Genomic DNA, 25,633 nt, shown 5'->3' with positions numbered 1-25,633 from the left:
TGCAGGTTCCAGGTTGTGTCAAGACTGAGGCACCAGGACGTCACCAACAAGGAAGGGTCATCTGCCCGTTTCAATGACAGCAGCTGCCACTTAAGGTGCAAAGAGGGCCTTCCTTTTTAAATGCAGCAGAAGGGGTAGCCACTTCAGCCTATGGCCAGGCCCTGAATTCAGGTGTTCAAGCCCATCAATTTCCTTTCCTCTGGGCCTTTAGTCTTCGTGGGTTGGAGAGGAGCAGGGGCTAAGTTGGTTAAATTCACCCTGCTCCTAGACACAGGAACCTGCCTGCCTGCTGTTGCCAGGGCGACCTTTACCTACCTGGGAGCACTAGTAAGTTTTTCCAACATGATTTCCCAAAGGACCGCCTCTGGAAGACGGCGTTTCCAGGAGTGACAGTAGGCGCTGTTTCGCTGGCGCTGCAATGCCATTCCCAGAAGCACTACCTTCAGGAGGCGGGTCCTGGTGGGAGTGGTACCACAGTATGACAAGTGTTGTCAGCGCACCTGTGAATCGGCACAGAGAGGTGCATCGGAGCCAGGAAGGTCGCTCTAGCTGTACCTGATCTCCTTGGTCTTCTTGAAGATGGGCTTCCCCTCCTTCTCCTCCCCAATGTCAAACAGGTCCGAGTACAGCTCCTTGTTCTTGTGGTCCACCTGGAAGAGCGCGCAGCGGTCGGCGTTCACTAGATTTTTTGCATATATCTGAGGCGGGTGAGAAACCAGAGTCAGCCAGTGGGGAACTGAAGATGGGTATGGGGAGCCTTAGTGTAGACACATACTCTGTACTGGGGAGGCAATCAGGACTGTGAATAGGGTACACGGATTATGAAGCACAGTGGAATTCACGTGTACGTCTGTCTACGTGCTGATCCCAGCATATGGCACCTAGGACACTTCATGAGCACCCATGTCCCTGCTCATCTTGAAATACTAGAGCACTTCCTAGGAGCTGCCGACCAGCTAGCGGCCTCCCTTCCTGAGAATCCTCAAGCGCTCTGAGCTCCTTTGCCTATCAGGATGCTCCTGGCGCCCTGATTTGTCTATCAGCCGTGGCCAACACCCACTCAGCCTGCTGGATGTCTGTGAACAGTGACTATAAGAGATATGAGATTCTCCACGCCTTTAATCTCCACATTCTGAAGGCAGGGGCAGATGGAGCTCTGGTTTCTGGCCCAGCCAGGGCTACACAGTGAGCCATTGACTAAACATTAAACGCATGAGACAGGGGCTGGCCAGCACAAAGCGATGGCTCTCCAAGCTCAAGAGCAGGAAAGCTCCTCTCCTCTTCTTGCCTCTCAGCCTTTCCTACCTCAGGCTTTAGTAGTGGAAGACGGGCCCGTAGAGATCAGAGTCTCGGGACACTGGCAGGCAGGGCCCTTGAGGTTGAGAAACCACGCAAAGCTTGGTCTAAGAGCTGAGGGTGTCATTCGGTCGAGGTCGCAAGAGCACTGCCAAGCACGCCTAGGCTGAGTCCTAAATAGACACTGCTCTTGTGAGGGAGGCCAGGCTGGCTAGTGTGCCTCACTTGTTCCAATTATTTTTACTGGCAGTCCACTCTCCACCTACAGAGTGGCTTCAAAAACACCCAAGGCAAGTAGGTGTGTCACTACGTTTATCCCAGCTAAGAAGAATTACAGGTCTGTTTCTATCTATTTCCCCTTTAAGGATCCGTGAGTGTTAGTCTGTGCACACATATGAGAGTGACCGCTGAGGCATCAGAGTGACCACTGAGGCCGGAAGAATGCTGGATCCCTTTGAGCTGGGGTCACAGACAGTTGTGAGCCACCAGATGTGTGTGTTGAAAACCATACTCCGAGAGCAGCATGTGACCTTAACTACCAAGGCATCTCACCAGCCCCTCATTCTTACCGATTCATCTTTCTTTACACTTCGACATTTTGGTTGTTGTCATCTCTAGCTTGTTTCCCGGGAGTCTTTTGTAAGTATCCCTCCCACTCATACCCATCCTAACCTTTATTTCCTATTGCTTCTAATCTTCATGTCTGCATGCTTTCCCTCCCATTCATATTCAGTCCCCCTTCTCCTTTCTCCAGTCTGTTCTCTTCCCACTTTGTAACTGTGAATATCACTCCACAGTGCCATCGGCCACATTTCTGCTGTCAGCAATCGTGTGCCTTATGCTATGCGCAGCACTTGGTCAGGGCCCTCAGCCTCCCATAAACAGTACTGGAGAATAGGACACTCAAGTGAAGACAATGCATTGGGAAGACTCGTGTAAGATAAAACAAACAGGAAACATTGGGAAAAGAAGGCCTGGAGGGATTGGGGGGGGGGGGGGACGGGACATAAAAGCAAAGAGAAACTGAAAAATGATAAAACAAGCCACTGCACCTCCCCAGTGTGCAGACAGAAGGTAACAGGGTGGCCGAAACGCTTGGGAGATATTTTAGGGTTTACTTCCAAAAGCCATCCGTAATTCGATGTGGGGCTCAAATAACCAGCTGATCAAAGGGAGGTGACTTGGGTGGGACAAGGAACTCACCAAGTGAGTGAAAGGTGAGTGACCTGTAGGACAGAGTCACAGAAGGCAAACTCAATAAGGAAGCAGGTTCCCGGGAAGAACACAGCATAGAAATAGGAGTTAGCCACCAAACAAATGGTGGAGCGTGGATTCATAGACGGGGAAGTGTGAAAGGGGGCAGCGAAGGGTGGGGGCTGGGTGGACAGACACAGCTAGCAAACCTCAGACACAACTGAGTGACTGAGCATGGCTGAGAACTCTGGGATATGCAGAAGAGGCTGGACCCGAGAGCCCATGTGCTGGAAGGAGAGATGAGACAGGAAATCTCCAGACACAGACGGTGCAGCCACTAAAGTTACCATGGAGAATTTCGCAGGGCATCTGCTTCCAGGACAGGGATGCTGAAACGCAACTCAAGTAGATGGAATTTTAGCATCAGCATCCAGTGAGGCTCGCTAACATGACATATATGGGAAGTGCCTTGGAGAGCAGGAAGCCGAAACCAAGCTTTCCCCAAGTACAGCTGTTTAAACAAGTCTGTTCTGACGCCCTCCCCAGATCACAGGGGTTGGTGAAGGAAGGCCAGGGGGATCTCAGAGCACCATAGTTCATATAAATTAATAGAGTGTATTCTCCTAGTACATACAAATGTCACACCATGAATGAAGACCAAGGAATTAGGGTTTAAAGAAAATCACGGTCAAAACCAAAAAAAGACCTACCATGATGTGTTCAAGTAGAGAGTCTATGGCAACTATGTTATCAAAGTATGTCCTGGAAAAGAAAATATAAAAGATGAATCCCAGGAGTAACCTTATTGCTGTCACAGTGCATGTTAAACTCCAAACACATTATATGGGCTCCAAGTGTAAATAAACAGATATGCATGTAATTTGATATTTTTTGTCTTCTTTCAGAAGCAATAAACATTAATTTAAAAAAAAAATCAGTGAACCATTATCATTGCCTTAGTACAGACTAAGTCAAGTAGAGTCATCCAGTAATTATGGTATTGCTCAGTTGAAAGGTGGGGGAAAGGCTGCAATGAGAGTTACCTGGAATTTGATTCAGGTCAACCAAACCTAACGTTCTCATGAGCCGTCTCAAGGCGGGGGAGGGGGGCAGGGGGGACGACTTTACATTTATTAAATCCACCAATACGGTTAGGATACACATGGTCTCTGGGGGCGTGGGGGGGGGATGGAGAAAGTAGAGGCTAAACCATACCAAGGCATCAGAATTGACCAGAAATGAAACACCATACTGTAAGTAGTCAGGACTAGTGACCTGCGTTGCTTTATTTAACTAAAGTAAAACCCAGGGTCGGTAGCAAGAGTGCACTGTGGAGGCGGGGAGATATCTGCTAGGATGTTTTGAATCCCAGAGATTCCCTGATAGCTGGCCACCGCAGGACTCATCAGAGAGCACAGGCGATGGGTTCTGCTGGCTCTGTGAGGGTTTCAGCCCTGCTCTGAAATTAGCCTGGCATACAATGATCCCACAGTATAGTCTCCTTCACTTGAGGGCAGTGAGGTCAATGCTTCTCTGCATTGTGAGCTCAGTGCTTCACAGAGAAGGCAGCTCTGGAGTGACCGAGCTTCCTACTGGAGCAGAAGGCAGAAAGAAGGTCATAGCGTGTCACACAGGCATTTAGGTGGCTTTGGGACACTTCCAAAATATGCAAATGTTCCCACTCTCTGGGCTCTGAAGTAGCTTCAGCAGGGTTCCCATCATTTTGACAAAGCTTAACTGTTTGAAAGTGGAGCTGACTGAGTGATGGTTAAAACTGCTTTGGCCACAGGCCTCTAATTTCAGATTCCAAAGAAGAGCTACAAAATGAGCCAGCAACTCACAGTCTGCGTGTTCTGCAGGGCTCCGTCCGGCATGTGCTGGCGAGGAGTTAGGAAGCACCACAGCAGGGCAAGAGCAGCCATGGCTGGCAACAGTGCTGCCGGAGGCTGTGTCCTAGCTCATCCCCTTCCCTGTCCCCTTGTCCTTGTCACCTTGCCCCTCCCCCGTCCCCAGCTTTCAGGAACTCTGGTAGGAGGGCGTGGCCTGGGTGACCATGTCTGGGACTTTAAGGTTTTGGTTATTAATGAGGTGGGTTGGTCCCCTGCTGTAGCAACCTGGAGTTTAATAAATATCTATAATGGCTTCCACTACTAGCCCAGGGGAGATGATCTAGACCAAGCTTCCAGGAAATGGAACTGTTTTCTCAAAATCACCTCTGAGACACTTTACACAGAAAGGCATTATTAACAATACTGTGCAAAGAGACATTGTTAGAAAAAGACAGAGCAAATGCACCCTGGGAAAAGGTAGAGAGATTAGAGGAGGTATGTTCTAAGAGGGTCTATTTACAAATTAAATGTCACATAAAGACAACCATGTACGCCTCTGTCACCTTTAACGTACAAGCTGGCTGTGGATAAAGATGCAATTCTATAATCCGCATGCGACTAGCGACTCTTCCCAGGATGTTGCCCATGCAGCGAATGGAGATGTGTCACCATCGAGACCTGCGCTTTATGCCCCGTTGTCACCAAACCCAGGAGATGCCCAGGCAAACACTTACTTTGATACGTCGAGTAGGAAGTCATTCAGTTCGGTCTGTTTGGCGAGACCTCTACACACCTGCCACATATACAATGGTTGTTAGTTATTCAAGAGCTCTGCTGGCTGGGACCCGAACCCAGAACACTGTTAACATGGGCACTATCACCCTCACTGCCAGAAAAGCGCAACAGGATAAACTGTGTTTGACAGAACCTTGTGTTTCTTATCTCACTGGAGAACGGCACAACTCTATGATCTGGGACAGATACATGGGCCTCCCTGACTAAGTTACACATCTACTCCTACTTCTAAACCTTGTCATCTAGCACATATGTCATGGGCCAAGGAGAATCTTCTACTCATAGCTCTACCCTGCAATTGCGCTTTTCTTCTTCTTGTGAAAAAATATAACCCCTATGTACTTGTGATAAGACTTAAGATGGTTTACAACTGAATGTAAGGGATCAAGTAGATAAAATGGTTCAGATATAATACAACATCCAAGACCAATGCCTGAGGTCCTTGCTAGCCTCACATCCAGCCCCCACTACCATTTGCCTTGGAATGTCCTCATAAGAACACCCCAGACTCACCTGCACCTGGTGTATTGCTACGGAAGCCCAAGCAAGATTGGCTGTTGCAACCTACAAAACATACACATGTGCATATCAAACAACCTTGATCTTGGGTCAGCAGGTTTGCACAGCAAGCCATCTGGCCAGTGTGCATCATCTTGTTTTAATATTAAACAATTATTTTTCAGTTTAGCAAAAATTGAAACTGAAAACGTCTCTAATTGCCTGTTCAGGCTGGTGGGGGATCCCTAAGAGGGGAAAATACCATGTGCACACCTCATGCATTCGAGGACTCAAGCTTATATTCCAATTGTGTTTTTACTTTTATTTCCATGTGTGTCATGTGTAGGCACATATATGCACATGTATGAAGGGCAGAGAATGATCAAAGAAATGTCTACCTACTTTGAGGCAATATCCCACCAGCCTAGAGTGCAGCCATTAGACTAGATTTGATGGACAGAGTCTCAGGGACCCACCTGTCTCTGCTCCCCAGGACTAGTGACTACAGAGACTTGCATTGCCACATTTGGCTTTTTAAAGGGGTTTTGGGAAACCCATTCTCATACTGCTCACTGAGCCGTCCTCCCCTTCCCATATTCCCCTCCTGTCACTGGTTTCCACATTGCATGTCTTTGCTGGGTACAAAGTGTTAGTTCTAGGTGAAGTCCCGGAGGAGAGAATAAGACCAAGGCTGGAGAGGAAGGAAGTGTCTCGTGCAATTGAAAGGACAGTGAATGGTGTATATGGCAGGACAGAAGGAAGGACCTGACAGGTTCCATGGCAGAAGTCACTCAAGGCACTAGGTGTGAGGTGACAGGGACTGCTCTCCAAGGCACTGGGAGGCAAGACTTCTTCCCAGGGGCCTGGGTGTGGAAGAAGTGAGGGACAGCCCAGGAAACTAGAAGTAGATCATTCAGAAATGGGGTGCAGCCAGACCCCTAGGGACCTGGTTCATCCAGCCAGCACAAGAAAGGTACCAGTGCTGGCAGTATGTGACTTCAGTGTTAATGAGTCAACTCCAATGCAGCCCATGAAGAGACAGCAGAGACTGGAGTGTTCATGTAACTTAGGAAGAAAGAACATCTACGGAAGACACGAGGCAACCAGGACTCCATCCTGTTGCTTGGCTGGATATGCACCAAAGCACATTTTTGTTGTTGTTGTTGTTGTTGTTAAGATATATTTATATAAGAAAAAGAAAAGCCAAAACTGTACTTCTGATTTAGCCATTCTTCTCTAAAAACAGCTGCTCAAGAGAACAGGTTTTTAAGAATGCTGCTGTTCACAGCCAGACACGGTCCGGCTGATAGTGACTTCGAGATCCATTCATGTTGTCACTTAACACTGGCGGGGACCACCAACGAAGGGAAGAGGACAGAAGGTGCAGAGAGCAGGGTCGGAGCCTCACCTCCTGATGGCTGAGGCAGAAGGCCTCTTTGCCCCAGTGCCTGTACAGTTCAAGGATGCCAATCAAGTCTCCAATGGCAGTGACAATGGGCAAGCAAAGAACAGACTGGATGCGGGTTCCTGATTCCAGGCCAGTACCTCGAGGAAATCGCTCATCCTGGAAATCAAGCAAGGAAAACCAGGAACTTCAGGGCCTCTCAGCGTTTGCATGCATACTCAGTGGATGCCAGTGTCATGTGACCGGAAGAACACTTATCAGCAAGTCTGGCACTGGCTCCCTCCTTCTCTGCTGGAACCGCCCCAGGCTTCCCAGGTGAACGCAGCAGAGAGAGCACAGGCAGACACACACATGAAGACAGGTGCACACAAACACGCCTTCTCTTCTGTTTTTAAAGTCATGCCAACCATTGCCTAAGTTGAACTTCAAGGGCCCACGCCATGTCCTAGAGGCAAACATTATCAGTTACTTAGCACCACAATGAAGATGGATTCAGCTTGAATGATTTTTCTATCTCAGCTAAAATTCCAGCAGGCCAGTACAGAGCAATGGGAAGGATTAATATCAAGACGGCAGTTCAATACGCTCAGATTCTACTATCTACAGGAAGCTAATGGGACATGTCAAACTCTCCCTGAATGGGGGGCAATATGAAAGTGTTCCTGTAGCTTTTAGCTTTTGAAAGCCTGCATTCAGAACTGAACGTTTTCAAATGAGAATCCACAGAGCATCTACTCTTGCTTGCTTCCTTCCTTCTCTTTCCTCACTGTGGATCCTTTCTTTCCTTCCTCCTTTCTTTCCTTCCTTTTTTCTTCCTTCCTTCCTTCCTTTACTCCAATAAAGCAATAGCAACTTTGTTCTAGGTAAATCATTGTCAGAAGAAGAAAAAGGAGGAGGTGCTGGAGGAGGAGGAAGAAGAGGAGGAGGAGAAGCCACATTTCAAGTCTCTATCAGTTCAGCAGTTTCCCAAAACAAATTCCCCCCACATATGTTATTGCCTTCATTTGTCCCCTGTGAAGCCAGCACCACCTGAAGTAACATTCATCAGACATTTGCCTAAACACTCTTGACAAACTGTGCTAAGGATGTCTGCCATCCCTCTTGGCAGCTGCATCTTTTCTGGTACCCTCTGACACCGAGGAGACCCAGTCTGGCCTCAGGCATGTTCACACAATTGCTATTCTGGCTAAGGGGAAGGCAGTGAGTTCGATGTCTACGGTGGGTTTTTAACTTTCCACTTCTCTTCTCATCAGACCCTACCACGCTGTCCTCACAGGTGGGGAGTGAGAAATGCCAGCAGGGTCACTGGAAACCAGCCATACCTAGCTCATGGCCAGCTGACATCTGTCTTCTATTACCCAGAAACCTACAGCCCACCTCAGCAGAATGGCCATCAATAGATGCCTGAGAACTGGGCACTGCAGGGAACCCTTCAGATGAGACGGTCAGTCCTGCATCAGTGCCAATGTGAGTTACCAAGAGGTGCCACACCATCTAATTTACGTGGATAGAAACTTCTTTTTTCTGTTTAACCAGGTGTTGAAATAAGGGCTCCATTTCCCAGGGAGCACCATGGGTGTAATTTTTCTGAATAAGAAGGTTAAACTCTAAGCCAATTCATTTATTGATCTGTATCTTCATTTAATGCTTTTATAATTAATCAGGAGACAACTTGAATGGCAAGACCAAAATGATGTATATCATCTCTCTTAATTAAGTCCTCAGACCGCCAGGGTCAAAGTGCCTTACCCCAAGGATATCCTCTACCAACAACGTCTTCCTAGACTTGGCCACGTAGGCAGAGATGGTGGTACCCTGGGTGATGGGCCCTGCAGGGATGAGCCGGGGTTGGCCTTCCTTCATCCCGGGTGGTATGAACACACACAGGCTCTAGGAAGAAGAAGAAACAACCTTTTTTAGATGGCCTCCTCTGTCTTGCCTAATATCAGTAAGACTCTAGGGCATTACCTAACTAGATCCTGTGAGGTCTGGGAGCCAATCACAAGACAAGACATGGGGTGGTGCAAGGGTCTTCACAGGGGGCAGCCTGGAGCCTAACATGAAAAGTCTCATATTCCGGCTTCACACAGGAGGCAGGTTTGGGATCAGAATTCACAGTCATACAGGCACGAGCACACACACACACTCTCTGTCAAGTTAGCCTTCTCTGAGTGAGACTCGCCATGGAGAAAGGATGGCATCTAGACTCATGCTACCGGAATCTAGACTCTGCCACACCAACCAACCAATGCCAAGCCTGGGGCCATGTCACCCCCTTTCCAGGGTTCTCAGAATACTGCTCGAAGACCCTTGTCAATGATGATGCTTGAGCTGGAACTTCACATTTGGGGGTGCTACAAATTAAGAATGCTCTGTCTTCACTGCAAAGTCATCTCTAGTCTTCATGATTTCATAAAGTGACTCTGGGCTAAGCAAGGTTTTGGTTTTGCTTTGTTTTATTTCGTTGTTGTTGTTGTTGTTGCTTTATCCATTCTCAAAAGTTTTAGGAGCAATCATTTTGATAAAATCTACCCATACTTCAAACTTCTTTCACTTAATAAAAATATTTAAATTACTCTCTAATTAGCAAAGTTATATCATGATTATCCACAAATCTGGACGTATTCAACAGAACCCATCCTACTTTCACATTAAAGATAAAGCAGCCATATCAGCTGACCCATGCAACCAACTACTTCAATGTTAGCTCTGCGCCCACTGAGGTAGCTGAACGGTATTGGCTTATCTGCCTCTATGAGCTTTCCAACCATCCACCATCAGAGGATTCACTTTCTACTCACAGGACAAGGAATCCTATAGGCTGGAACTTCTAAGTTAAGACAACAGGAAGGGAGTGGGAAGGGAAGGACGGAGGGAGGGACAGAGGGAAGGACGGAGGGAGGGAAGCTCCATTCAGGACTTGAATACAGTGCAAGTAGAAGAAAAATTCAAATAGATCTGTTAAAAGGGTGAAGCCTGGTGTCTTACATACAAGAGCACACTTAGAGACAAAAACAGGTTAGGTGATGAATGATGGCTGATCTTTTTTTTTTTTTTTTTAAGAGGCTAGAATCGGGTACCACCTTAAAAACTATTAGCAGTGTTAGCTGCATGTAGTCCTGCATCTTCTCAGTTCTGGCCCGGTCAGCCCTTTAACCAGCTCTGAGTCCCTGCTCCCTGCAGAAGCAGCTTCTCTGACAAAGGATGAAATCTCTGAACTGTGAGCCTAAGCATCATTTGCAGGAGGCTGCTTTCTGGGTACCTTACATCCGTCTAGCAAAACAGCCGCAGCCGCAGCCGCAGCCGCAGCCACAGCCACAGCCACAGCCATAGTCACAGCAGCAGCAGCAGCAGCAGCTCCTCACTGATGCCTAAGACCCAGCAGGTGGGTCAGGTCCCAGCCACCCTGGAGCAAGCCTCCAGAACAGTTCCAACTTGATTTAACCTGTATCTTAGGTGTCCTAACACTTAGGGCTGGTGGGAAGCCAGCCACAGTAGCAAAGGGCTTCCTTGTTTGGGGGCCTCTGGTTCTTCCCAAGCCAAGAATTCCCAGGGAGGTAGCTCACTCCTGAGGTGCTACTGTGCTTAAACTTAGTATAATTTTACTATCCACTGAGACTTATTGGTGAATTGGTCTTGAAAGAGGAAGGCTACCATCAGCTCTAGAAGTTGTCCTCGAGTCAGTTATCACACTCTCTTTAGACAGAGGAGGAAGGAAGGATGGGAGAAGAGGAGGAAGAGCTGGTTGTAAGAAAAATAAAAAGACTGCAATGTATTCAGCAGGTTAAAAGAAAAACAGAGCAGACAGTAACTTTTCACACTGTGGGGACTCAGTCATGAGACTGAGTTCCGGGCACCTGTCCTTTCCCCCATCAAAGACAGGACACTAAGGGAGAGACTTGGGTTTAACTAAGTGATTAGATGAAGACTGTGCTGTGAGCGATAACAGAAAGAACGTTCTAGGCTAGCAAGCTCCCAAATGAAGCTTTGCATTTTCTACTTTGTTTTAGGTTGTAAGTTGCTCACTCTGAAGGTATACAATGGACAGATTTTGAGACTTAGCAACATACTCAGTTGTCAAAGTCCGGAACTCACAGATCTTGCACATTCCTGTGCTACCAGGCAGTCACCTGCAGAGGGTGACTAAGAAAGATGCAAAAGACTCCAGCAAGCAGGGTTCACGGAAAGCCATTCCATAGAGCATCCATAGAGGATCCATAGAGCATTCCATAGAGCATCCATAGAGGATCCATAGAGCATTCCATAGAGCATCCATAGAGGATGCTTGCTGAGAAAACTACAGAAATGGTCAAGTATTTGGTACATTTTGGAAACTCCCTGGGGATGATTATGAAAGAGTAATTCTTTATAATGGAGAGTATACTGGATTTACTAACAAGTTTGTGATTTCACGTGCTCGTGAGACAGAAATGTCCCTGATAAGAACCGCCATTAAAATCTCGGAAACGCTGTGATGTGTATGAGAAAGTCAAGGGCCCAAGGCTGTTTTTGTGCTGACTTCTTTCCTTTGAGTGAGTGGCCCCCTGCCTTTTTATTTTCTTAACTTTTCTTGAATTTATTTATTTATTTATCCTGCATGTGACTGTTGAGGAATATACCACGGTTGAATGTGGAGGGCACTGGACAAGGCATGGGAAAGAAATCTCCTTCCACCTTTACTTGGGATTTGGACATGGAATTCAGGTTAACTGGCTTGGCAGCAAAAGTCCTTACCTGCTGAGCCGCCTCGCTGGCTCCTTTCAACCCAGCACGTGTCACCTGTTCAAAAGCCCCATTTTTTTCTGATTACATGTTAATCAGACATGGAATGACCTGTTTGGGGACAGTACAATCTTTACGACCTTTTAAAGTTGAGTGGAAGTATAGGAACCTGTTACTACAAATAGAATAAGTCGACAAAGGACTTCCATGATCAGGACTGCACCCGACGCTCGGCCACCACTGGAGAATCTTCACTGAATTGTATACCCATAGAAATGGACCAGGGGAAAGGCCGGTAGGTAAACCTGCATTTTTAATCGTGACAGAGCAAAGGAAATCTCCTCTTAGTTCTTGGTGTTTAGAAATAGTAATTCCGTTTGTGAAACATTCCAAGCACTTTGCCTTGATGAGTATGCTTTACCGTATTAATAAACAATAGGAGGGACTAAGTACTGAAGAAATTAGCAGAGGAAATGGAAGTTTTGTTTCCAAGATTGATTTAACTTTTGAGCTAAGGTTGTGACTGGGTTACTTGCACTATTAAGATAGTAAAATGCTGTCCTCAGATTTTCATCAATGAATAGCACCAGACAGTATTGTATATACTTACATATATTTATTTCTAATTTCCTATAACATTGAGAATGGGCTTCTCTAAGATTAATTCCTACTCTAAATTTATATAAATCTAAACAACATTTATTAGCATAAGAATGCTTCAGAAGTTAGAAATCTAAACACAAGGAAAGGCCCAATACCCTAGACCTCACCCTTCTTCCCCTCCAGGGCGATTTGACTGACTGCCACCTGAATGGGGACAATGCCAGGGACCACCATGGATGAGCAGAAGAGCTAGCCCCCCAGTTAAAGAGATATCCCCAACTGGGCCACATTTGTGTGATAAAAGCATACATAGACATACATATAGATAATTTAAACTAGACCAGATCGGTAATAATAAGCTGAATTCAAGGACGAAATAAAACCATGAAAACTACATATATAAACACACACACACACACACACACACACACACACACATATATATATATATATATATATATACATACATACATATATATACACATATAGTAAATAGCATATAGTATACACTATATGGCATATATGTATGTGTGTGTATTTGGAGAAAAATAGTAGAAATATAATATAGTAGATTGATATAATTAATTTAATAAGTATAAACTAACACAATTTATAAAATATAATATCATTTAAATGAGAAAGAGAAACCTGACCTCTGATATCAACACTCTGTTTCAGTGGCAAACGCACACCACAGACATTTTCTCAGACACACATTCCAAAGATCATGTCATTCATGACACTTGCTTTTAACGTTGTTTTGTTGTTGTTGTTTTTGCTCTCGGGTGACTCAATTTTAAAACAGTTTTTAAATGGGTGTATGTTGAGGTGTGGGAACACCAAAGGATTAAAATACCCAGGTTTTGTGTTATTCTTTTGTGCCACTAGATGGCAGTGCTAGGAAGCAAATTCATGCGGAGGCCAAGTTTCAGAAATTTGTAACAGGGAAGGCAAAGCGAGGCACTTTTCAATACTGCTTAGAATTTTTTCTACAGTTCAGTAAAAAACATCACAACAATAGTAAACTGCCAGTGCTATATATATATATCAACACTTTCAGGTTGCAGCTTTATTTACAAACAGAAACACTGAGTTTCCCAGCCTTTCCATTTCCCCCCAATTTGTACCCAGGTAATATCATTCTTTTAACTGTATTCTCCACTGGTTTAGAGTACAATTTAATTGATAATAATAACCAGGAGAAGGAGGTGGTGGAGGCAGGGGCAGAGGAGGAGGAGGAGAAAGAGGAGGAGGAGAAAGAGGAAGAGGAAGAGGAGGAGATGGAGGAGAAGGAGGAGGAGAGGAGGAGGAGGAGGAGAGGAGGAGGAGGAGGAGAGGAGGAGGAGGAGGAGGAGGAGGAGGAGGAGAGGAGGAGGAGCAGGAGGAGGAGGAGGAGAAGGAGGAGGAGGAGGAGGAGGAGGAGAGGAGGAGGGGCAGGAGCAGGAGGAGGAGGAGGAGGAGGAGGAGGAGGAGGAGGAGGAGAGGAGGAGGAGGAGGAGGAGGAGGAGAGGAGGAGGAGGAGGAGGAGCAGGAGCAGGAGAAGGAGGAGGAGCAGGAGCAGGAGCAGGAGAAGGAGGAGGAGGAGGAGGAGAAGGAGGAGGAGGAGGAGAGGAGGAGGAGGAGAAGGAGGAGGAGGAGGAGGAGAAGGAGGAGGAGGAGAGGAGGAGGAGGAAGAGGAGAGGAGGAGGAGAGGAGGAGGAGGAGGAGGGAGCATCATCATCGTCATCTCATTGTCGTCGTCGTCATCGTCATCGTCATCATCATCATCAAGTAACTAGAGGCAAAAAACTATCTTCTTGCCAGAGAACTGCCCTTGGGTGGGAGGATCTGGGCTGCTCTTTGTACAGAAGGCTGTGTTATGTCACTCGCCTCATTAAGCTGCCTCTGTTGTCAACTGAAAGTGCCACTGTGGGGAGAGGGGCAGACGGCTCCCTCTTACAAAGTACACTGTGTAGAATAGCAGCTTCACTCTCGCTGTAGACTACTCACTCCTTCCAAATAAAAGTCCTTTCCCTAGCACACCGCTTTTTCCTGGAGTGACACGGGCTTCCCAACTCTGACGCCTGCCCTCTGCTCTCTTCCCTGAGAACACTGCTTCTGTTTGGTCTCTTGCCTTACCAGATCCAGCAGGTGTTTTGAGATTGTTTCTCACTGTAACAGTTGACTCTGCTGCCCCAGTGGCTTAGTGTGGTTACACAATACAAGTCCCTCTTAGTGTAGCACTCTCATCCCCACTGGCTAGCTTTCATAGTAATAGAGAATGCTATGCATTCTACCAGGAGAGGAAAATAATCAAGTCTTACCTAAGCCTAAATCCTGGGAACTACACTGACAATAGCCCTGGTAAAGCATGCTCACTGGTGAGATGGCACATAAATGGGAGTTAGCCAACCACTTTCTGATTGTATCTGACACACATTCCACAAGAAGAACTCATGCCTGTTTTTGTTTTGTTTTGTTTTGTTTTGTTTTGTTTTGTTTTTTGGTTTTTTGAGACAGGGTTTCTCTGTGTAGCCCTGGCTATCCTGGAACTCACTCTGTAGACCAGGCTGGCCTCGAAGTCAGAAATCCGCCTGCCTGTGCCTCCCAAGTGCTGGGATTAAAGGTGTGGGCCACCACTGCTCAGCTTATACCTGCTATTGTTACTCTGCCAAAAACAAAACAAAACAACATCAACAACAACAAAAAAGAAACCCTAAAAGTGGTCAGGTCTTAGGCCCTAGGGGAAACCTAATGCTACCATTCTGCTAAATAAGACATAGTGCTTATCTTTAAACCTCAAGATTGGTATATCTATCAACCCTCACCAAACAAGTTTCTTTTTATAGTGGGGAACAATTGAAACAGAGGCCCATAACTTGCTGATATGCTGAGAATAATAGACTCTCTGCTCTAAATGAGACAGCTATATCATATACCTTACCTCGGAGGAGACTTAGGGACCACTGGGGAAGCAGGGGATGGGGAGGCAGAAAGACTGTCAAAGCTGCAGGGAAAGGACATTGACAGCCCAACATTGTTTGCTGGTTGATGCACACACAAAGAAATTGTAACTATGACTGTGTGCACAAGATCTGCAGCAAGAGATCATCAGCAAAAATCCAAGTGTGCCTCGGGGAGGGGCTCATGAGATCCCGTCCACCTGTCGAGGAGCCACAGCAGCTGATGGCTGTTGGGAGATGGATGGTCTACCCAGCTCCAGGAGATTGTCATATGCACACAGTAAGCAGAGCCAGTAGGTAAAAAGTACACAAAGTTGGGAAGGGATGGTATGGAGAAGGCGGAAGGAAGAAATGGAGGGTAAGACAGGGAATGCATTATACACATACATGAAATTATTTGCATGTATGAGGTCATATGCGTGCATGAAATTATATGAGTGTATGAAAGTCTTAAACAAAGGTGTCACTTTTGATCAAAACCCAACAAAACGCTCTCGTCAAGTGCAGTGGCTCCACCTCTCATGAATAGGATGTGTGAGCCCAGGAGATCGTCACAGCATCATGTCCTCACAGAAAGCAATTTCCACTGCAGTGTGGCCCTCTGCCTTTCAGAAACATCAGCCTCAGTTCTAAGAGGGACCCGACAGAGGAATTACACTCTTAGGAAAGTTTTAATCATTTGTAGAAGCTCGAGACATGTATTGTATAGTTTCGTGGGTTTTTTTTTTCACTTAGCATAGTTGTATCTACATGAATGTGTGTGTGTTCGTGTGTGTGTGTGTGTGTGTGTGTGTGTGTGTGTGCGTGCGTGCACATACATGTGCATGTGTGCCTGTAGATCAGGAAGGCATCAGATCCCCTGGGGCTGGAGTTACAGGTGTGTGTGAGCCACCCAGTGTGGGTGCTGGGAATTGAACCAGGGTCTTCTAGGAGGACAGGAATGGATCTTATCAAAGGACGCCATCTCTCTAGCTCTTATTATTATTCTTTTTTTGTGATGCATCACTGGGCTGAGAATAACAGAAAGAGTCTCCCCACCCCAGAAACCTAAAAGTTAATAAGAACTTCTGAGAGGTAAAAAAAAAAACAAAAACCCTCACAGCTGCCTTTTTCTTGGGTGCTAATAAGGCTGCTACCCGTGCCCCTCCCAGGAAGCTTAAGTAAAGCAGCTCTCCTGGGGTAACAGGGGGCTCCAGCTCTCCCCTGCAGTGATGCAGGGCGCCCGACCTCTCCTGCAGATGCAGCAGGGAGTCCAAGGTTCTGTCCTCCTTGCCGATCTCACCAGACGGTGCAGCTAAGTGGCACAGCAGAAACATTTCTTAGCTCTCACTGGAGAGTAGGAGAAAGGAGCTGTCAACCCCAGGCACAGAGCACAGGAGCCTAATACTATACACAAAAGAAGCGGTGGGGATGGGGCACATGAAACATGTGAGTAGGTGAGTCGGTGCTGGAGAGGGGAAGTAAACAAAGGAGCAAGAAACAACTCAGAAAGAAGATGGGCGGTCATAGCATCAGGGAGTAAAACTGGAAGACATCAAAGGCGAACTTAACCCCATCTAGGGACAAAAACCACTGCAGGAGGATGATGGACTGAAAGGACAGGAAAGCACCAGCCCCTTCTCTTGACTTTAAGAGTCAGAAATCCATCCACCTGAGCTCACTGTGGAGCAACTGTGTCACAGAAGAAAGCAGGCAAAATGGGACACACTGAGACAGACAAAACCTGGGGGAAACCAGTCAAGTCTCCCCGAAGCATGCTTCAGGAAGATCCGTAAGTGGAAGACGAGGTCTCCAGGGGAAGGCTGAGGTCTAGAAGAGCCGGCAGGGAAGGAAAAGGAGCCTGGAGGTCAGAGCAAGGTCATCCCCTCGTGACAAGGGCCCCTGGAGGAAGGAGACAATCCCTACCTGGAAGGCACCAGGAAATCGGGGGAAAGTTTCCAGAGACATTTATTCCAGGAAAACATCAGGTGAGCAAATGATCACAAACATCGCAGGCTCCAGGATGGGGCAAAGCGAACACAAGATTCAAGGTTAAAGCAAGAGTCAGGGGAAACTGCGTTTTAGATGAGAGAAGACCACACATCCTGAAGTCCCAGAGAGGCCAAGTCACACTCAACACAAGCCTCTATGGTGCCGGAGAGAGAGGAGGTGCGCAAAGGTGTGAGCCCACCCAACCAGAGATGGAGAGTGTCTGATGCCAGCACTTAGTAGGGCTGACAGGAAAGAGATTCAGAATAATGTATAGAAAGCTGAGAAGGCTAATCATAGGGTAAATGACAACCACGTGGCCGAACAGAGAATTTGGGAATCTAACTCCAATTAAGTCAGCCTTCCTGTGACTTGCATGTTGGCCATGGAGCCTCAGAGGTCCCTGGTACACAGCTCCCCTGTCCTCTTTGCAACAGTGGCAGCTCAAAGTCCACCCTATCACATTGTTCGGGTAAACGGGCTAGCAACATGTTGAGGACCCAAGTTTTAGCAGTGAGGAGACCCCACTGAGTCCCCACTTGAGTCACCTGTGCACCTGGTCTCTGCAGACATCACCCTAGATGCTATTCACAGCTGCACTAGCACTCTTGCGATGAAAGCCGTCCAAGGGGAGTGACAAGCTGAGGTCCCCGTGAGCACACCCTGATCACACACACAAGCTGTGCACAGAAGCAAACAGACAACATTCTGATTGTTTTCTACCAAAAATCCTTACATGAGCAGGTATGGAAAGACAGGTGCTTCACTGCTCAGGAGGGATCTAGAAACTTGGATCTTCTAGAAGCTTCGATAAGATGGTGTTTATCAGAAGCTGTGTGTGTGTGCGTGTGTGTGTGTGTGTGTGTGTGTGTGTGTGTGTGTAGTGGAGGTTGGTCTGGTCAGTGGGCTAGAGTACACGGGACCAGGAGTGGGGTGCCATGGCTCAGTGTGACACATCGTGGAACGCTACAGGAAGGGGATTATACTTGCTATAGACGTGTGGTAAATGTTTCTAGGCGGGCACACAGCCCCCTGACTCGGTTCCCATGGCATGCCTCACTGACACGCTCACTCTGTTTGTGTCAGTTAAAATCAATTTTAAACTAAAGACTATCCCCACAACTTGTAGAAACAGAGCAGGAAAAAAATTACAGCTTTTTATTTTCATAGATTATCCGTCATAAACGCCACAACCTGTGGTACAGTTTTGAGTATTGGAAATGGACTGAGGTCTGTGTAATGTTCTCTGATAGACATTCTTGTCTGGCTGCTCCTTTGAAGGGAGATTCTGGGGATAGCAAAGCTCCTGACTTTACATGAGCTTTAATATCAGGGAACAAGGCCTTGGTCAGCGGTTCTACCACGCAGGTGAACAAGGACTGTGGGCAGCCGTTGACTTGCTATGAGGCAAGTCAACCAACCAAGATTTGTATGCAGCTGGTGGTCTTGGCATTGTTTTGCTATTTCAGGGAGACTGCCAACAGATCTTGGAGCCTTCTCTGTTCACATGCTCTGTAACACCAACACTACACGGTTAGTTACTCAAGAACATGGGAATCATACCGCAAATCCACACCATAGTTCACCATGGTGTTGCCTAGCTCACAGAAGTGCTCTGTGTATCACACGAGCTCACGAATGGACTTCATTATAGTAAAAAGTACTACTGTGGAGGCCTAGCAAACCAGGCACCAGCACTGAAGATGCTGAAGTGTGTCTGTGTGTGTGCGGGTACTGCATGTGACCATGGGGTGTATCGCTTGTACTCAACCAGAAATCTAGGAGCAGCCATAGAGGCGGAGACCCTGATCCAGGCTTAACAGCCCCACCCCAGCGCTCTTAACAGACTCACCTTGCCAGCCCTCAGAAAAGTCACACAATGCTACCACCCTTTTGTTCTTATTCACTCTGAGGCAGATGAAGTGCAGGAAGGACACAGGCTTCCTCCCAGGGCATCAAAGGGCTGAACTAATTTTTATAAGAAACACACATTCTAGAAATACCACACACAGAACAGGATGAAATGAACCAAAGCAAAGATACACAATTGATTGCACGGTGGGCCTGTGTGCCGCTGGGCCATTTCTGGCAGGCAGTAGCCAAAGGTACAACCGAAGTGCGAGCAGGCCTTGAGGTACTCCTTATGGCCCAGCCACTGTTTGCAGCACAGTCGATTCTTAGAGCGCTTGTGAGAATATCTTTTCTAGAGCACCAAAGTCTATATATAGATACTTACATTATTGCACTCTCCAAGGAAGTACAGTGCAAATCCGTCGGCTTTTGTGGCTGCCAAAGCAATAAAAAGAAGGAAGAAACTAATCTCAATGGAAGAATATAACATCACAGATTCTACAGCGAGACTTGGGCACCAGCCTTTGCGAGGATTGGTTAACATAAGCGGTGCTCATAAACAGAACAGTATAATGTGTGGCTTTGCTCAATAACATAATCAGAAGGTTCCCAGTCTACAGACATTTTCCCGGCATCCTCTAATACACACGGGAGGCTACACACCTCATACAGAGGCATCTATCCCGCTTTCGATCCTCACAATAGGAGAGGGGCACCTCATTTAATTTTTGAGGGTAAGGGAAAAAACCCCACATGAATTAAATAAGCACCCACCAAAACACATTGTGTAAATATACAAGTAACACCAAAGTGAACAGATTTTAACTTACATGTTTCTTCAAGATCATCCCAAGGCAATTATCATATCAAACACTGTAAGTCCTGGGTGGGTGGGGACAGGGGTGTCGCCCAGATTTAAATTCCCTGTATCTCACTTTGGTCTCTGTGTGTTTGGGTGCCTGGTTGGTCCTCAGCCTCTTTATCAACAAAACAGTGAGGGCAAACTCACAGTGATGGTGGCATGTGGTAGCATGAAGAGCGCCTGGCACACGGGAGTCTTAACAGACACTGATGTGCCGCCACTCGCTGGGGGTGTTTGTACTCTCCGAGTCATGGCTGACAAGTCAGAGCTCCATGTCTGAGGGATGGGGGATGGGCCCCGCCCCCTCCGGGCTGTCGACAACACAAGCTGGCAAGCTATATAAAAAAATGCTGTCTACACCAAATAAGTTCAAAACTAACAACTTCTTTTAAGAGAAGCCAGGACACTAAGCTGGGTGGATTGGGAGATTGGGAGGAGCTGGAAGAGGGGAATAAGCCTGTTCAAAATACACTGTACTCAATTCCTCAAAGAATAAATTAAAACATTAATCAAAAAAACAAACAAACAAACCATACACACACACACACACACACACACATACACACAAAAACCACAAAACAAACAAACAAAAACACCCTAACATCATCCTTGCTGAAGATGCTATTTAATTCACTCTAGAGAAAAGCAGGTGCCAGCCCCTGACTGGGCTCCACTTCCAGCAGGCATGCGGGTGCTTATTTGATTTCAGGTAATTTGGGAAATGGGGGAAGAGGGTTATTTACTCGCATAGCTTCCTACTCAAGTGTTTCCACTTCAGACTGAGCCCAGCAACAAAGGGTGATGAAGAGTCCCATTCCCCCAGGGTGACACAGTGATCTGACCGGAGAGTGAGCACAGGCGTAGCCTTACCTATCCTGATGATGCTGCTGAGCTCATAGAGGAGCAGGTGGTTGTCCCCGCCCGTGTCCAGGCGCTGCTCTATGTAGCTGTTCAGCTCGTACACGACTCCCTGCATATTCGTATCCTGGTACTTTAAACACAGACGACACAAGTCAGGCATGGTTAATGTACAAATAAAACCCCTTCGTCCGCAGACAATGCTGTTTCTACGACTTCCGTCTCAGGCTGTGGGCCGCTGCCAGAGCAGGTTAAAGCATTAGAATCCACTTGTAAAACAGGGAGACTTGAAACTGAACTATCTGGGTCCCCTCAGCTAAGGTTATCCTTAAACTGCACCTGCATCAACTTATTGATATAGAAACAGCAAATGTTACAGATTACAACTTTCATGCATGATGGCAGCTTGCCTGGTAAAAGAGTTCAAAGGTCACCTGAGGAAAGAGTTCAAAGGTCGCCTGGGGAAAAGGTGATAGCTCTATGAGAAAACCCTCAGAGAGGATGCCGGGTGAACCATGTATGACACATGAGCTCAGGTCTCTGCAGAGCAGGTGAGCAATGTGCTCTGAAGCTGCAGTCCCTAGAAGCACATACACAGGAGTCCCTGTCATACTAGCCAGAGGGTGCCCAGAGTGCTCATGTAACCCTGCCCCAGTCAGGACACACTGTCTCCTCCCTAAAGAATAGATGTCAAAGCCTCTCACTGATCTCCTTGCCCCATGCTCGCCTTACAAACCCCATTTTCCAAGCAGCAAACACTGTATGCTAAAAATAAAACAAAATTCGCTTACTCCTCAGCTGAAAACCTTTCCCAGGCTTCGCATTGCACTGAGAAAACAGACCTGCCCCCTCCAGAGAACACTGCTACTGTTCACTGGGATCACTGTCTGCTATGTCCCCATCCCTGTGCACTCGGAGGCTTGGCTTTGAGGCCTCTTTGTTTCTGGGCCACCCAGACATCTCTCATTCTAAAGATCTGTTCCTTTTGGTACAACTGTCATGCGTAAAACCTGTCTGTGGAGGGAGCTGGGGGGCTCCATCGGCCACTCATCCCACACTAGGGAACAGTCCCTCTGATGCTCACACTCTAATGGAAGGATGTGAGTGTCTGTTACAAGTGCAGAGCAGAGGAGTCCCAGTGAGCCCCTACATGGGCCACTGGGGTCACATGGTGCTTAGGAAATACCAGCACTTCCCTGACTATAGGTCAGAGACAGAGGGACTAGTGAGCCACAGTCAGTGACTATAGAGGCCGGGTTGCCACCCCAAGCCAGGGCTTATAGCTGTCCCTGATGATCTGGTCACGGGAAGAGCCCGTGCTTGAAGTGCTTGGAGCCCAGAACAAGCATGAATACCACTGCCATGTGACATCATTCTCTGACGTCACTCACAACTTAAACCTCAGGATGGCAGGGGGATACGTGCCTGCCTTCACTGTCTGGAAATGAGGAGAGTAGAATCCCTACAATGGACAAAACCAAAGCTGCAACCAGAATGGTCTGATCTGGTGCCCCTGCCCTATCAACGGGACAGCCCTGTGGCATGCTCTCAGATCTCTAACTGTAAAGTTCTGGGAGAGCGGGCAGAAACCTTGATGTGATCATCACAGCAGACTTGTCAATGAAACCTTGGGGGAAGCCAGCTCACAGGCTTGAGAGTTTTAAATCAAGAATGGGAGAGGCCAGGCCCGGGGGAGCGAGGACCTTGACGTACAACGAACAAATGTATAAAGCAGACATTTTCCCTCCTTCCCCACAAGCCTGCAGCTTCCTACCTCAATAAGTGTTTGTGGTTACGTTTCCAAAACTGGAGGACCTGGGTGTGACCTCTACCCTGACCACGGGCCACCGGACTGCATCTGTGGTGATTTACTGCTGGGGTCGGTCTCAGGAACAGACTGCTATTACTCCCCAGCTCTTTCCTAGCTTGAGACTCTTTCCGACTCCCATCTTACAAAGGCGCCAGTGTGGTGACAGAATAGACTCACAGGCAGTTCAAATCCCAGAGCCGGCAGAACAGCACTGTGTGGGTTACAGCCTGAGAAGGCTCCTTTGTGAATTGTTCTGAAGAGCTCCATAGAATATTAGACAGCCACAACCACTCTTTTCTACTGCCCACCGATTCTCTACTGACTCTGAAGTCTCCCCAACTCCTGGGAATATGCTTATCTGAGACACACGCTGACCAGGAGGACAGCCGAGCAGAGAGAGAGAGAATGACCATGCCAAAAGCCGCACAGGATGTGTGGGGTTAATTTGGTGGGGGTTTTTGTGTGGGGGTGTGAATTCTGGGAACTTAACCCTGATCTCACGATTGCCAGACAAGTGTTCTACCATTGAGCTGAATCTCTGGCTTTCAGCAAGATTCAGCAAGTAGACACATGAATAGCTGAGATCTGTTACAAATGTCTCCATATTCAGTCCTTTCTCATAGTCTGGCAATAACCCTTTAATAACAGTCTGTTCCCACTGAGGTCAGCACCTAGCAGCTTCATACACACACACACACACACACACACACACACACACACACATACACACACAGAGAGACAGACAGAGAGACAGAGAGACAGAGAGAGATCCTGGGACATGGATGGACTGCTCATCATGGAATGTCATCTCTGGCCTCTAAGTCTCTCATCTACGTGACAGGGGGTGCACTCTATCCATCTTCAAAACTTTTAACACTTCATAAAGTTCACGTGAGTGCCAAGTGGCAGCTGTCCTTTAAGATAGCTTGTGATCAAGAGCTAAGGAAGTCAGTTCCAGCACTGCCCAGCTTCCCGAACCCTGGGATCCCGTGCCAGTTCACACTGATCTTGCCGCAGAGCAACCTTTATCAAGGGTAACTCCACTGAAGACAGCACCTCGCAACAGGTGCGGTGCCAGAAAACAGAAAGCAGAGTATGTCCAGTCCTACCCGACGGATGTCATGGTATCTCCTACAAAATCTTATTGTGTTGTGTCCTCGACTGTCACCAAGTGGTCACTGTGGTGCCTCCTCACTGTGGTGCCCCAGGGCGTCTGGCATTTGTCTGCACTGTGGATCCTGGAGACTGAGTCGGCTGGCATCCTCAGCCTGCAGAGTAAGCACTTTACGAGCTGAGCTGTCTCTCCAGCTCAGTCGAGGCATTTTAAAGTAAGCAAAGCTATAAATAAAGGGTTTTTTTGGTCATGCAGACACCACAAGCTGGAGTATCCTAACTGCTCTCCAGCTGAGCACTGGCAAGGAATGACCAATGAAGTGCACAAGCCTCAGAGGCAGAGGCGGAGATAGAGGCAGAGGGAGGCACACCATAGTATGGAGTGAGGGGCTGGCTTCCAGCAACCATTCATTTTAAACTCTCAGTGGCAGACAAGGAAACTGCTGGCTGCTCAGTGGTGAGTACTCTCCTAGCATCTGCAAGACCCAGGAATCCACCTTCGGCAATGCCTCAGAAAACAGGCAAGAATAGTTACTGACAGGGTCACAGGAGGCTTACCCTAGAGGTCTGGGAGAAGGGACACGGTAGCTGCACTTTCAGTCCTGGAAAGAGACTCTGAGGACTTCTGCGCCCCCTGTAACAGGAGCAAGGCCTGTTCCTGAGAGCAGAATTGGGGGTTTGGAGAAAGCTAGAGAAGATGCAAGACATCATAGAAGGAGAGCAGACATGGGCCACCAGCTCAGGGGAGAGGCCAGCCTCCCCAAAGGATTCACACTGAGCTGAGGGAATCAGGCAGGATTTTACAAACAAATGGGGTATGCGTCTGAAAAGGTAGTACCATCAATTCTATGCAAGCTAAACGGAAACAACAAAATGAAGAATACTGTATTCAAGGGCTTGGTAAAATGAATATGAACTAATTTAACTTGGAGCAAAAAAGACCACCAGGATGCAAAGAGCTACTCAGATAATAATTCAGGCAAAGGAGAATCATACAATCGTTAAGAGTCATCAATGACAACAGCAAACAATTCCAACACTTCCATCGCTGCTAGAAACCAGCATATAGGCTTCAGGGTGTCCGTCTCTAGTGATTAAAGTTCCCAGCAGTGTGCTCTTGCTGGGGGAAGTAACAAGAAAGCATGAGCAAGCAGCCATGTCTTTGACAAATAAATCAAACACCTTAATGAGAATCTGCGATGGGAGGCCAAATGGATTCATCAAGGCACACTGTTTGTAGGTATTTTCTATATTTCTCTCTTCACAAGAAAGAAGAACATTGAATAGCAATGTTCACACTGCCTGGGCTTCAGAGGACCAGAAGCAGCTGTGCACCTGGGCTTCAAACAATACTTCTGTCGTGATGTCTTTAAATATCTACACCCTGGTGTGGCTTTATGGCTGCTGAGAATGGTCGGGTAAAACAGGTTAACAGCTTGAAATCTTGTGGAAGAGGAATGCTGAGCTCCTGTCTTTAGAACTGGCTATTGTGTGGCTTCGTTACTGAGCTTCAGAGTAAACGGCTCCCAGTGGCTACCATTGGATGTGCCTGTCTTTTACATAGCACCATCAGCATGCAGTCAGAAACAACTCTTCATAGACGAATGGTCTGTGTGTTCAATCCACTGCTGATGCGGTGGGCTTTGCTTGAAATCTGAGCAAGCAGATCCAGTAACACTGAGAGCTGTGCCCAGGTAGCAGGAGGACTCACTGACTTGCCCCGGTAATCGTTTTATATTGAATGCACTTGGGATGCCGGTGTGCTCAGAGCTCCTTAGAGGCTTCCACAGCTCCTGTGGCTTACCTGAATAGCCAGCAGTTAAAGGCTGAAACACACCACCCACAGCCTGGGAGGGAAAGCGTTCTTCTATACACTCACAAGTTCCA

The 25,633-nt window shown here is 47.2% G+C and overlaps 1 protein-coding gene across 11 annotated transcripts in view; it reads right to left on the bottom strand.

Annotated features, from left to right (window-relative positions):
• Pde10a (phosphodiesterase 10A) overlaps positions 1–25,633 on the bottom strand; it is a 461,462-nt gene that overhangs the window by 36,601 nt on the left and 399,228 nt on the right. For 9 of the 11 annotated variants that reach the window (XM_006523318.4, XM_017317460.2, NM_001290707.1 and 6 more), the window contains 8 exons: positions 20,836–20,956; positions 19,489–19,538; positions 8,767–8,907; positions 7,021–7,176; positions 5,628–5,678; positions 5,054–5,112; positions 3,201–3,252; positions 556–698 (listed from right to left, as the gene is read on the bottom strand). In XM_006523318.4, the coding sequence (XP_006523381.1) occupies positions 556–698; positions 3,201–3,252; positions 5,054–5,112; positions 5,628–5,678; positions 7,021–7,176; positions 8,767–8,907; positions 19,489–19,538; positions 20,836–20,956 (773 nt within the window). Of the gene's footprint in view, positions 1–500; positions 699–3,200; positions 3,253–5,053; positions 5,113–5,627; positions 5,679–7,020; positions 7,177–8,766; positions 8,908–19,488; positions 19,539–20,835; positions 20,957–25,633 lie in introns of all 11 variants that reach the window. The other 2 variants (XM_017317462.1, XM_006523323.1) reach the window with 2 other exon arrangements.

This window comes from Mus musculus, chromosome 17 (assembly GCF_000001635.26).
Source record: "Mus musculus strain C57BL/6J chromosome 17, GRCm38.p6 C57BL/6J".
Classification (NCBI taxonomy): Eukaryota; Metazoa; Chordata; class Mammalia; order Rodentia; family Muridae; genus Mus; species Mus musculus.
This window is presented reverse-complemented; position numbering and strand designations above follow the sequence as displayed.